Below are 12,313 nucleotides of genomic sequence, written 5' to 3'. Positions count from 1 at the left end.
TGGTACATTTGTTTTATACAATGACCACAGATTCCCCTCTCAGACTCAAAAGTGAAAGTGAAAGTCAACATCCCAACAATAATGGCAATCCTTCGACTGAAGTTCATGAGTCAAGCAAACTTTATTATAATTATGCGTGAGCCAGCTTTATTGGTGCTAACAGAAGCACAAAAGAAAAGCAATCGCTTGCAAACACTTGCAATGTTTTACTGTAGCACAGTCCTGTGTGCACTTGGCTGGCAATATGTGCAAAATGAGCTGCCATTATGTTCTGCCAAGTTTAAAAGCGGAGTCTATGGAGTAAGGTTTGTTAAATGCAGCTTCAGTGCAATCTGAGCAACTTCTTCAAAGGCAGACTTGCAGTTAAAAATATCAGTCTACTCAAAGACACAACTTCTTTCCACTTTCCTTTTTTTCTAACAATCAAAGAATGCCATTCTTGCCCCCAGCGTCTTAGTCATGCTGTGCCACGCACGTTACCGAGCTTCCTTGCAAGCTCTCTTCTGACGCTGCACGTCAAATTGCAGCAATGCCTTCTTGTAACAATGACCCAAAAAATCAAAACCAAGTTAATGGGTCCCCCATGGAGACTCGCAGCTGCTCACACTTGCAGCGGTAAAGCAGTTGTTTACCACGTGTTTAGACGTCACATGTCAAGGTGTTCCCTCCAAAGATGTTAACTGCACAAAACAATACAGTGGATAAGGCAAAACATTTGACTAACCTGCAGTAAGCTGCAGCACTCCTAGACAACCGTGGGCATCAAGAAGCATTGTGTATTCTTTTTTCACTGTGTCTGTTTCCTGTTGAGCTGAAAGAAAAAGAAAAAAAATTGTGTGTAGCGTGAAACATCCATGCCCACACTTCAGTTTTTCAACATAACAACTTTGCCTACACATGAAACAATTAAGATGTAGAACTAATCAAGAACAGTATTACATTTTGCCCAGTAACCCACACTACTGTCACGCGGGCACATCCTAGCGTGCTCGCGTTAGTGCAGGTCGAATCGAATGCTGATAGAGCGCTGCCACACGTAATTTTCAAGAATGCTCGATTTCAGGCTTCGATCGCGCTCTCAAAGTCCAATGCAAATTGCCTTGTTAAAAATTGCAACTGCCTCTAATGATATCTTGAGAAGCGTACATGTGTCGCTCTAATCTTGTTGACAGGCTTTACGAGCCTGCGGTGGGGTTATAATATTCAATACCATCAAAACTGATTATCGTTCTTTAGCTTATAGCGAGAGACTCATCCGCTCAGCGTCAAATATTGAGGCGACCCCAGCGCGATGACAACTTCATTTATTAAAAGCAGCGCCAGCCCCTGTCAGGTCATCGCAACGTCAAGTGCCGCCCATTCGGGTAGCAGTAAACAAATACACAGCACGACACATGAACGACACGGACGGCGCATTGCACGCGAGTGAGAGTCGCATGAGATCGTCCTGCGCGGAGCACGGAGAGACTAAACACTCCGTGCGAAAGTCAGAGCGAGCACGGAATCTCCATTAAGTTCGCGCTTCGATCAGGAAAGACTTGAGAACTCTCGGTCAAGCGGGACGACTGCGCCAGCTTACGAACCGTGTCAGATGGCACAGAAGCATGACAAATAGGCGAGGGATTTGCAGCGCACAGTGTCGACACAGTTCGCGACGCGCCGCAATTAAACCGAGCAGTCTGGCGTGCGCTAACCGCGACAACCTCCGCAAGAGCCGGCCATCGAGTCCTCTAAACACGGCGCTGCAGCACACGCTAAGCTTCCAAAAAAACAGCGGTAAAACCAAGATCAGCTGCGAAAAGAAGGTGGTTATCGGCAGGTAGGAGGCGCAGCGTCCGGAGATACCGCAGCGATCAAACATTCACGGAGGAAGGAAGCGAAGTTGGAAACTCACACAGCACTGCGATGGCTCTGGATTCGAAGAGGAGGGTTTCGTTCTTGGACCGCTGTTCAAGGAGGACACTGTAGGGGTTCGGCGGCCGCACCTTGTGGTAGATGCGGAAGCTCTTGCCGAGAGGCATCGCGAAGCGGGAGTGCTCTGCCTGTCAGCGACTACGGCCGGGACGATGCGGCCTACCCTACCGTCACAAGATCGGCGCAGCCGAGCAACTTTCGCTCGGCTTTGCCGCACGACACAGGGCAGCCGCTCTCGCGAAGCCTCGCCAACGCGATCTCACGAGAGCGGGATGACGCTGGATGAATGATACAACACGAAGCTTCGAGAAATGCCCAAGGTCCATAAATGCCGTAAAAGCTGAAAAAATAAAATTTAATTGTAATACCCAAAATGCAGCCAGTCATATTTACTTTCACAAAGAGTACACAGTAAGCATTTCACTCTGGCCTACAAATGATGAAATGTTGTAGTAGCGCCCAAACTCATTTTTATTGCTCCTGCTAAAATTGATTGTGAATGATTAAGTGTATACTTGAAGAAGTTGAAGCAAAATGTGCAATTAAACCGTTTCTTTTTGTTTCCGAACAATGCGGTAGTTAGTACAGCGTAGCCAAAACGAATGTGTATCATTTCTCTACGCCACCCAAAGCTGTAGGTGCTGCCATCTGGGGAATTCTGCGCAACTCTCTGGCTTGTCTCCTCTTTCTCCGCGCGCCTTTCCCGCGTTGAGAGCGAAAAACAAACAAGAAATCAAAGCGAACCTGCGGCGAGTTTGAAAAGACGCCGTGCGGTGAGCGAAGCACTTCGCGCGAACGCGTACTTGCCGACGACGACGGGCAATACGGTGTGTGCTAGCGCGCGGTTGAGAACGTCGGCGTCGTCACATGTGTTGCCCCGACGACGATGCTCTTCGCTGGGTCGTCCTCGTGCGACTCTTCTACGGCACCGGTTTTGGAAACAGTTGGGAGTACGCCTTCACCATCCACTCGATGAACGTGCGACGATTCGGTACGTTGCAGCCGCCCTTCTCCTCGTGGAAGATTTTGTTTCTGTAATCGAAAGCGCGTGTCGCGAAGTTTTGTTTCAAAACACATGTCGGTGACGAAGTTCTCCGTCGTTGTTTCAGTCTTGTTCACTCGATCGCACTATGATACACGCGGTGAGCGCGCGATGCCTCGGTACGGCGCTGGCGCCTTTTCTCAATCACGATATTTATACTACACAGCGGAATCGTGCTGCAACGTGCTATCAAACAGCATAGAGAACGGAGCTCACTCGCTGTTCCAGCCGCGTCGTCCCTACACGCGTCTCGCACATGTGGCGATCGTCGTCGTGAAATCCCTGAGCGCGCGGTTTGGCGCAGAGGTTGAAGGGTTGTAAAAACAAAGCGGCATTGACGCAACAGTTGCGCAGCGCCGTTCACGGCGCTCTTACTGCATGTGTAAACATACATCATCCTGTACACTTGCTACAATTATGTCCTTTCACAGCTACGTCAGCAGTCACAAGTGAAACGAATCGTAAATGCAAGAATAAATGTGAGTTTTTCTCTGGCCCAAGCTATGGGAAGTCTGTCTACGGCATGTTGCCGAGGACGTCTGCTAACTTCAACAGACAGGTGTATCTTTTCGACCACTTGACGCACACAAGTCGTGCGCGATAGATAAGGAACTCTTTTTCTACATTACACGGGTCGACGGCGATAATGGGAAAGAAAAGAGAGCCCACGATGACAGTTTCTGTGCCACGCGAGCTGGAGAAAAAAAAAAAATAAAAAAAACGTAAGTGGCAGTTTCGCGTTCACGTCGTGGCAACCGCTGGATTGTTATAGATGTGGAGGGGACAGGGTGGGAGGAGGTCGCTGAAGGATGACAGCCGCTGTAGCGACCCTGTTGAGTGTCGACACGTAGCCACAATGACCTGTCAGTCAGACGGAGTCCTAGATTCACCGTACGCTTCGTAAAGAACCTGTATATGCGCGGCGAGAGGGAAAGAGCAATAAAAGACGGGGGCTGCTCTACGAAAGCTTTGCATAAAGAAGTCGTTAATTAGCACTCCGGCTGTATACCGCTCTTCGATTGCCGCAATCACAGCCGTTGTTAAGCTTATTCAATTCGGCGTGAGGAAACTAACATTATGTTTCACTTAAACGTGTTCCGTCATTTGTGTACGTGCTCGCTCGAGCGTCATTGTTCTTACTTTGATGCAACGGTAAAAAAAAGGAAGTATGAGCCGCGTCCAGGTTTCCTGTAGTGGCGCCATGGATGTCGCGCGATGTTGTGCCCAATGCATCGGTTTCGTCTGCAGGCAAATATGCGCACTTGCGTGACATTAGGCTATTTTCTGTTACTCTTTGCAGTGACTGCGTGCATGAATCAGCGCACTCGGTAGCGCAACCATGATGTGTTCTGCAGCCATCAGCCATATGTTTAAATTGATCTTTATTTGGCTTGGACGTTTTAACACGCATCGTCCACGGGTTGGCTGGACGTTTTACGCCAATTAAGTTATTATGGATGTATAGGTGAGGGCGGCGACAAGCAATCATTTTTACAGAAGAACAGCTTTCTGGATCCTGCGTCGAAACGTTTTGCGTGGTTTTCTCTTTGTAATTTGCGATGCCGGCTCAGATTATGTGGTGATTCATCATTCATACATGTACTGGACTGGTCGTTAACTGTACACCCACTCTCACGACGAGCGATTACGTCGTGTGATTACGTGTGTTTTCGGTTGAATAATGAAGTTTAAAACATACGCTCGGCTATCTGTAGCGGTAAACTTACAGTATGTAAACTTTACAGCTAAATATTTTTGTTTACTAATTTTCTTGCTGCGTTTAGTGGCGTAGCGGCCCTTCACGGGCACCGACTAGTTAGTTCTGGAGGAAGGACAAAAAAAAAAAAAGGGGGGGGGGGGCGCGATCTGCTTAATTGCTATATCGAAATATTCGTTTTTGCGAATCCTTACCTTTTTCTTTTTCCTGCGACATTTTTTTTTTTCTGTTTGAGTTCATTTCTAGTATTGTGTATTCATGACAATATTCTGCGAAATTTGGACTATAGCTACCCTGTCTTTTTCGTGTTCCTCTGGACGATAATTTTTGTTACGGTGGCAACAGGCATTTCCAGCGCCATCTTCCCCTTATGTTGTAAACCTGACGTTTCATAACACGCTGATTGGTTGCTGCCTTTCCCACACCACATGTCACAGTACCGTTGCTTCAGAAGAATGTCACATGACAAGTTCTCGTGATCGACCCACACGCGCCAGAACTCTCTTGCAAATTTCGATCTACTGGAGCTTCTTGTCGTTGATATCGTAGAAGGGATACTCGTGTAAGCCTCTTCTGCATCAAGTTTAGATCGTGAAAAGAAACGAAAGTTTGATTGCACAAGAATTAGCAGAGGTATCTTTCATAAAAAAAAGAAGAAAAAAAAAGGGGGGGGGGGGGGGTTATGGTGTACAGTGTCAGCTCACCCTCTGTAATTCTGTATCAGAATGCATGAGTATGAATTTTCGAGCTGTCATCGTTAAATCTACTCTGTTGATACTGGATGCAAAGCGCTGCGCGCATGTCCCCACTACATGTGTTTACTCGTGCAGTCGAAATAAAGGTTTTAGTTGTGAGTGTAGCGCTCCGTCCCGTCGCCTCCCTTTTCTTTCTTTTCCGAAGTTTTTACGCTATACTTATACGTCATGAGAGCTCAGAAGAGTGAGACCCACTGGTCTTCTCTGTCAACTCTCAGGCTTTGGAGAAACCCTGAGTCTACAAGGGGAGGGAGGTTATCCGGTCCGGTATCCGGCCCGGTATCCGGCCCATAGACGGGTCCCAAGACAGGCCCAAAGACAGGTCCAGTCAGGCGCACTGCGACCGGGACACTTTTGAGAAAGACTGTACATACGCAATGGACGATGTTAAATGCTCGCATATATCGACGCGCAGAAGGTTGTTTTGACACACAACCCGTACGCGCTCACGATCGCACACATCGGCGCCCACATTCTCCATCATCTATAATGTCTGAGATCACTAGTTTGTACGTACCTCTCTCTTGCTGTTGTTTTTTTTTTATTATTATTATTGCTATCCTACTTTGTACAGACGTTTGTATTTGACCCCTCATACACAATGCCTCTGTTGAGACCTGTAAGGTATATGTAAATAAAAAATAAAAAAAAGTATGTATGTATACGTACAGTCCACTGTTAAAGGGACTACAGTGTGCGGATCTCGCTTTGCTGGCGTTCTAGCTGCAAGTCACGGCTGCATATATGTGCGTCGATGTGCGCTCTGCACAGGTGCGCGTGATCTATACACTCACGTGTTTCCTTCAAGAGCTGACTACAGACCACAGCAAGCAAACACGCGTACGCGGCCCCCCATATGAATACGGCCGCGAAATCTTTCACTCCACTTTCGCGACCGTATTACGCATGCTGCTGTGCTCTTTCGCGCTTAATCCGCAATCGACGGTGGACGAGGGAGGGCTGCTGCTGCTGCTGCTGCTATTCTTGGAACTGGCTCCGATTCTGACAAGACGTGCGCCGGAAACGGCCCATTCGGAATCACGGTGGCAGAGCCGTGTGGAAAGCGTTACTGTTCATTCTTTATTTCCTTCTTTCTTTCTTTTAATTTGTTTTCTTTTTAGTGGCCGCCGAAAGCGTGCGTGGCCACCGTGACCGCCTGCGCGGTACAACGCCTTCACACCTGTCTCTCTACTCACTCAGTTTCTTTATTTTAACGCGATAGCGTTGAGGGGGCCCCGTGTCGCAGAAAATCCGGCGCCGGCGTCCGCGGCCGAGAAAATCATCCCCAACCACGCAGGATCCTCAGAATATATTTAGGTATATGCATATGCCACGCCTTGCTATATGACGTGCGGCATATGCGGGTTGTGTATTGCCGCACTATTCTACCACTAATGTTGCTCATACCATGTCTTACATTCTTGACGAAGCTATTCCTCGGAATTTTGAGAATGACAGCCCACAAACAAATGTCGCGAAACAAAACACCCGCTGCGCGTGCCTTCTATGTTAAATCTTCTCAGACTGAAATATCAAAAGTACGAAACAATAATGGAAACCTGAAAATGATGAAATTCATTTTTTTTTTTTTTTGCGTGGTTGTGAACTACCTCCGGGATCGGCCCACGCGGTTACACAAGCTGCAGTTGCCGGGAAGCGTGAGTAGCAGTCGGGGATCTTTAAATGCTGTCGCGTTCCTCCAAATTTGTGTCTTTTTTTTTTTTTTTTGCCCATTTTCGCTCTCACTCATCTTTTCTTCCTTTCTACTCTTTTTCTTTCTTTCTGTTGCTTTTTCTTTTTTTTTTTTCCATCGCTTGCCGATCTCTTGTCACACGCCGGCAGGAGACAACGGGCCACTCGGCAACAGGCGCTCGAACGGCTGCGTTGCTGTTGTTTGGGCTGCCGAATAACCCCCGCGTACCCGTACATGTCCGGTGTCTCCGGTGCTTTTGTTTTGCGACAGTATATGGGCTCGTCGAGACAATAGGCAAAGCGTTCTAGACGTCGGTGGGAAAGATGATCGCGGAAAGAACTCGATTTTTGCCAGTTAGGGGGAGAGGTGGTTAGAGACCACTGAACTTCGCGTTAGGCGCGTATGTTGTAAACGTAAACAAAAAATAAAAGGTTGCCGAAAAGAGCTGTGGTTTGGGATAGCTGGTATACATAATGGTATAGTGGTATCGCTAGCAGTAGTAAATGGGTAGTGTAGTAGCGGTGTAGTGGCTGTAGTAGTATTTGCAGTATAGTTGTGTAGTTGGATGGTCGATATAGTATAGTAAAGGTACTGCAAGTTGGGCGAGTTGGTAGCTATTCATCTTGAAACTGTGGCGCATACACGCGCCTGTGTGTTACATTTGCCTTGTGTCCTCGTTTATTGTGTATGCGCTGCAGTTTCAAGATGAATAGTAGTGGGATATGTCAGGTACTTGGTACGCTTAACGCAAAATGCAGTGGTGAAGATTAAACTATATCGCGAGAAAAACACACTGCGCGCTGGGTAACTGCTCCATCTTCCGAGCTTTACTTTTAACGAAAAAAAAAAAGCATCACGTAATTATGTGCCAGACCGCTCCTGGGTGCTTTTACCTGTGGAAGTAATGTACCGTGATAACTAGCCTGTCGTAATTTTTATTTTTTTTGCTTCCTTTCTTTTTCTTTACTAAATCTCACCTTAAAGTTGGCTCTTGTGTTACGCGGCGCACGTTTCTTCTCGGTCGTTAGATTCACGTCATAGCATTTCGCATAAACTAATATTTTAATTGTTCCGTGTATATATATATATATATATATATATATATATATATATATATATAGCCGGAGTGGTCGGTATTTGGAACTACTTTAATATTATACACGTTTCCACGCTTGCTGCCTCCACGTCCGTAATCGCCCCGCGTTTAGTGGACAATCAGGTCAACCTGCCTGAACCTAACCGGAGCACGTGCTTTTTTTTTTTCTCTCTTTTTTTGTGGATAATAGTAATAAAGGAACAGAAAAAAAATAAAGCGGTATTATCCGGTTTGCTCGGTCGGGTCGAGAGAAAGAAAAAAAAAAGAAGCGTTTCCGGTTAGAGGCGGTGCAGCGCGCGCCCTTCCTCTGTGCGCAAGAAACCTGTCTTGTAGGCAGTGATTGGTCACGTATAAACTACAGGGTTTCCTAAAAGTGAACGCGCGTGTTTTTTACAGCGGTCACGTATACAGCACCGTGTTTCCCACCTGATGGCACAACCATGCAAGACACAAGGCGGGATAAAGAGCAGATTAGTTAATGCACGCTCGACAACGTTATCCTCCCGTGGCAGTTTTGTCTCTCTCTCTGTCTCGTGGTAGTCAAAACAACACCGCGACATTACAAAAAGAAGAGAGAGAGAAATAAAGGACTCTCAAAGCGACAAGGCCCTTGAACAAATATACAGCGGAATCTCGTTGTTATGATTCTGCATATTACGTTTTTCTTGATAATACGTTTTATAACCGATTTTTTGTTCTTATATACGATTATTTCGGATAATACGATTTCCGGATGATACGTTTTATTTTCCGGTTCCCGTGAACGAGATTCCACTGTACAGTATCAAATATAGACAGCGACAGTACAAAGAAGGAACGCAAAGGTACACAAAATGAGTATATTATATATATATATATATATATATATATATATATTTCCGGCGTCGCATTTGTGCGCCATCTCCTTCTATATTGTCCATAAAAAATAAAATAAAACATGCAGAACTGTATAGAACCCGGCTAATACATTCCTTTTTGATACGTTTTGCCGGCAATAACGTCGCTGACACCTTTTTGTTGGCGCGCTGAAAGCCGTGCTTGCTGTGGTTTACCAGACGAATTCCGGCCGCATGTCTTTGATAACCAATCTCCTGTACTGTATTGATTTGTACCACCGGTTCTTTTATTTAGGTCTAATGGATTTGTCTTTTTAATCGGCTTTGACAGGTAGCGTTCTCCACCTTTTCCGGCGGAAATTACTTGCACGAAATGTCGAAGCGTCCAAGTAGCGAATTGATAATAATAATTAATTAACTTTTTAATTATTCACTTTAGGGCACAAGTTGCAGTCGCGATAAGGAAGCCGAGCACTAGTGAAGTCATGTCTGCTTATTGAAAGTGATAGTGTACCTATGCATTAACACTTTAGCATGACTTTGTGCATGTGCTTTATTTTTATTTATTTATTTATTTCGATAAGGACTATTTATTTTATAAGGAGTATTCAAGTTGTTAGGCTGGGAATACTGAGGAGTGGGGATCAACTTCGAATATCTGAACAACTTTCGGTTTGCAAACATTGTCCTGGGGCCATATTCTGAAACGTTCCATTTGGGCGAAATTTCTTTTTTCACTTTCAGGCGCGCGCTGATTGGCTGGTTGAGCAAAACCGGAAAAGAAGTCGCGCCACCTAGTATTTCCGGTGTACGTCACTTTGACGTCACGGTGTCAGTGGGTGCTCCCGACATGTATTGAATAAACGAACACGCCTGTGTCGTACTGCGTCCGATACATTCGAAAACAACACACCCGAGCCGCTCTGCACTCGCACGGTGCGCCCTCTCGTGTGTTTTGCGATGCGTTCGACATCGCGTGTTGGTAGTGCATGCTGACGTCACGGGTAAGTAGCCGGTTGACTTATTGAACGCGACTTTCGCCTAGGCGAAATATCGCCGAAGTGGAACGTTTCAGAATACGGCCCCTGTTTAGCAGCACTGGGGATGAATTGCAACAAATTATCTAGGACCTTAATCGAGAAAGTGTAAGAGTAGCGTCTAAGATTATTATGCCGAAGACAAAGGTATAATGTTATTGTCAATAGCCTGGCAATGGAACACGAATTTGTCATCGCCAGTCAGCCTCTAGATCCTGTGCCGGCAGTGGCCTAGCCAGAAATTTTGTTCGGAGGGGGGGGGTCACGTTGCAGCGCGGCCTCCTCCTTATAGAATTTGTCGAGGCATCAAATATATGGATAATAGCTGCATTGCCAATGCCATTGTATATTAGAAGCTGCAAACAAATTACTGAGCGCTACGCACTGTCAAGTAAAACATGTATTTTTTCATACAAGAATATATTCGTATGTCCCGAAAATTGTGGCAGAAATAACTTATATCAGTGCTTGCCGCGTTTTTTTTTTTTGTACATTTAATAAGTAAAGAAAATATCACACGAACTTTAGAACTATATCAGTTCGAAACCAGCAAAGCAGTGCATGCAGCTGATATGAAAAACGTAAAGGCCATGAAAAGAACAAGTTGAGGTCAAATATTTTGATGAATCTTTGTCATTCAAGAACCTTGTTTACATTTTTGTACATATGCAACGGCCAGGGATAAACCTCAATGTCGCTGTCCTTCGTTGCAATAGACTGCGCAGGAGCAGCTGTTACCGGTCGTGTATTGTAATTACACCGAGATTATAGTCGCAACAGTGAGTACAGATAAAAAGCAGGAGTTCTGCAAAATGTACATTAGAAATGCGAAGATAGAATGGAATATACAAATGCGAAGATACAACTTGATAAAGGGCAAAAAAGTGTCGCCGGAAATAAAGTTCACTGCTTGTACACACCCAACCTCGCAACAAGATATTTAAATATACGTATAAGTCTCCAATAAATCTGCGTATCTAAGCAAACGTCACTGTATATAATGCGTCAAACAAGACAAATAAACATGCTGCGCAGTCACACATAGTAAACTTTACGCATAGAAAGACAGACGATCCAGGCAAGAACAAAACTATGATCGCAGAAATCGTGATATGTACTTGGGCCATGCGGCGGTCACGACAGCACCGAGGATATGGGTAGAATAATAAAGGAGTAATGCAGAAATCAGTACGAAAATGTCTAATTTAACTGCCTGCAGAGCGGCAACAAATATTCTGCACCCAAAATTAAAGAAGTGTATTGCTTCGGTTCAAAAATTAAGTAAAAGCAGGTAGCTAAAAAGGAAATAAATGGCCAAACGAAAGCCACAGATGATGCGGCAAGTTGAACTACCCAATATCCGAGTTTGTTTGTTGGGCAACGCCGCATGGGCCGGGCTTTCAATGAGCAAGGTCGGTCAAAATTTGTTAATGATGTCCTCGTAATTTTCGTATTCGCAAGATAATTTTGGTCATGATGCTTACTGTTAGAATAAACGGGGAAATTTTCTGTGGTTTTAGAAGCTAATGAACAGTCATACGTTTTCATAATTACGAGTTTATGAACCTAAAGGAACAGAGCTTTTTACTTGCAATGATTTTTGCTGCTTCGCAATCTAAAGGACAAGCTTTACTCGGCGGGGAAGTTTAGCTAAGCGGTCAATGACTTCGGACACGTTGATTCCGACGTCTCTGTGGGCGTATAGAAGCTCCAGCCTAACCATGCGTTCTTCAGACATTGTAGAGCGCAAGTAGTTTTTTTAGTAATCCCATGTTAAAAAATATTCTCTCTGCGCTGGCAGTGGTCACTGGAAGGGTAACTAGAATCTGCAGCAGTTTGTACACATTTACATAGAAACTGTATCGCATGAGACAGGGCATCCATTCCGGTGCTAAAACCTAAAAACACTCCTTCGATGTCGTTGACATCCTTGTTCAGGTGCCTTGCACAAACGGTAAGCTGTTCGATTCCAGCAATATCCGTCGTTTCGTCAGCAAGTACGGAGAAGCAGCCTGCGGCGTTTACTTTTGCATCTAGGCTTTCTTTGATAATTTCACCATAAATTTCAATAATTTGGTTTTGTACATCTGGGCTTAAATAGGAGGCATTACTGGGGCAACTTTCCAAATGGTTATTCAGATATGTATCTCCACAATCAGCTTGCATGCGAAGAAGCGCTCTGAAAATACCAGTATTTTCAGCGGGGGCTTTGCTTAAATCCAT

General features: G+C 45.3%; 2 protein-coding genes across 2 annotated transcripts in view; one reads left to right on the top strand and one right to left on the bottom strand.

Moving 5' to 3' along the window:
* LOC119433858 (synaptojanin-1-like) overlaps nucleotides 1-2,200 on the bottom strand; it is a 47,868-nt gene extending 45,668 nt beyond the window's left edge. The window contains 2 exon segments of the mRNA XM_037701133.2: nucleotides 725-811; nucleotides 1,895-2,200. Of these exon segments, the coding sequence (XP_037557061.1) occupies nucleotides 725-811; nucleotides 1,895-2,021 (214 nt within the window). The 5' untranslated portion in view covers nucleotides 2,022-2,200.
* Nucleotides 2,201-2,690: 490 nt separating this feature from the next.
* LOC119434024 (uncharacterized) overlaps nucleotides 2,691-12,313 on the top strand; it is a 105,052-nt gene continuing 95,429 nt past the window's right edge. Inside the window, exon 1 of the mRNA XM_037701324.2 lies at nucleotides 2,691-2,905. Coding sequence (XP_037557252.1) covers nucleotides 2,782-2,905 — 124 coding nt within the window. The 5' untranslated portion in view covers nucleotides 2,691-2,781. The remainder of the gene's footprint in view (nucleotides 2,906-12,313) is intronic.

This window comes from Dermacentor silvarum, chromosome 11 (genome assembly GCF_013339745.2).
Source record: "Dermacentor silvarum isolate Dsil-2018 chromosome 11, BIME_Dsil_1.4, whole genome shotgun sequence".
NCBI classification, from domain to species: domain Eukaryota; kingdom Metazoa; phylum Arthropoda; class Arachnida; order Ixodida; family Ixodidae; genus Dermacentor; species Dermacentor silvarum.
The sequence above is the reverse complement of the archived record's forward strand: the minus strand, read 5'-3'. Positions and strand labels throughout refer to the sequence as shown.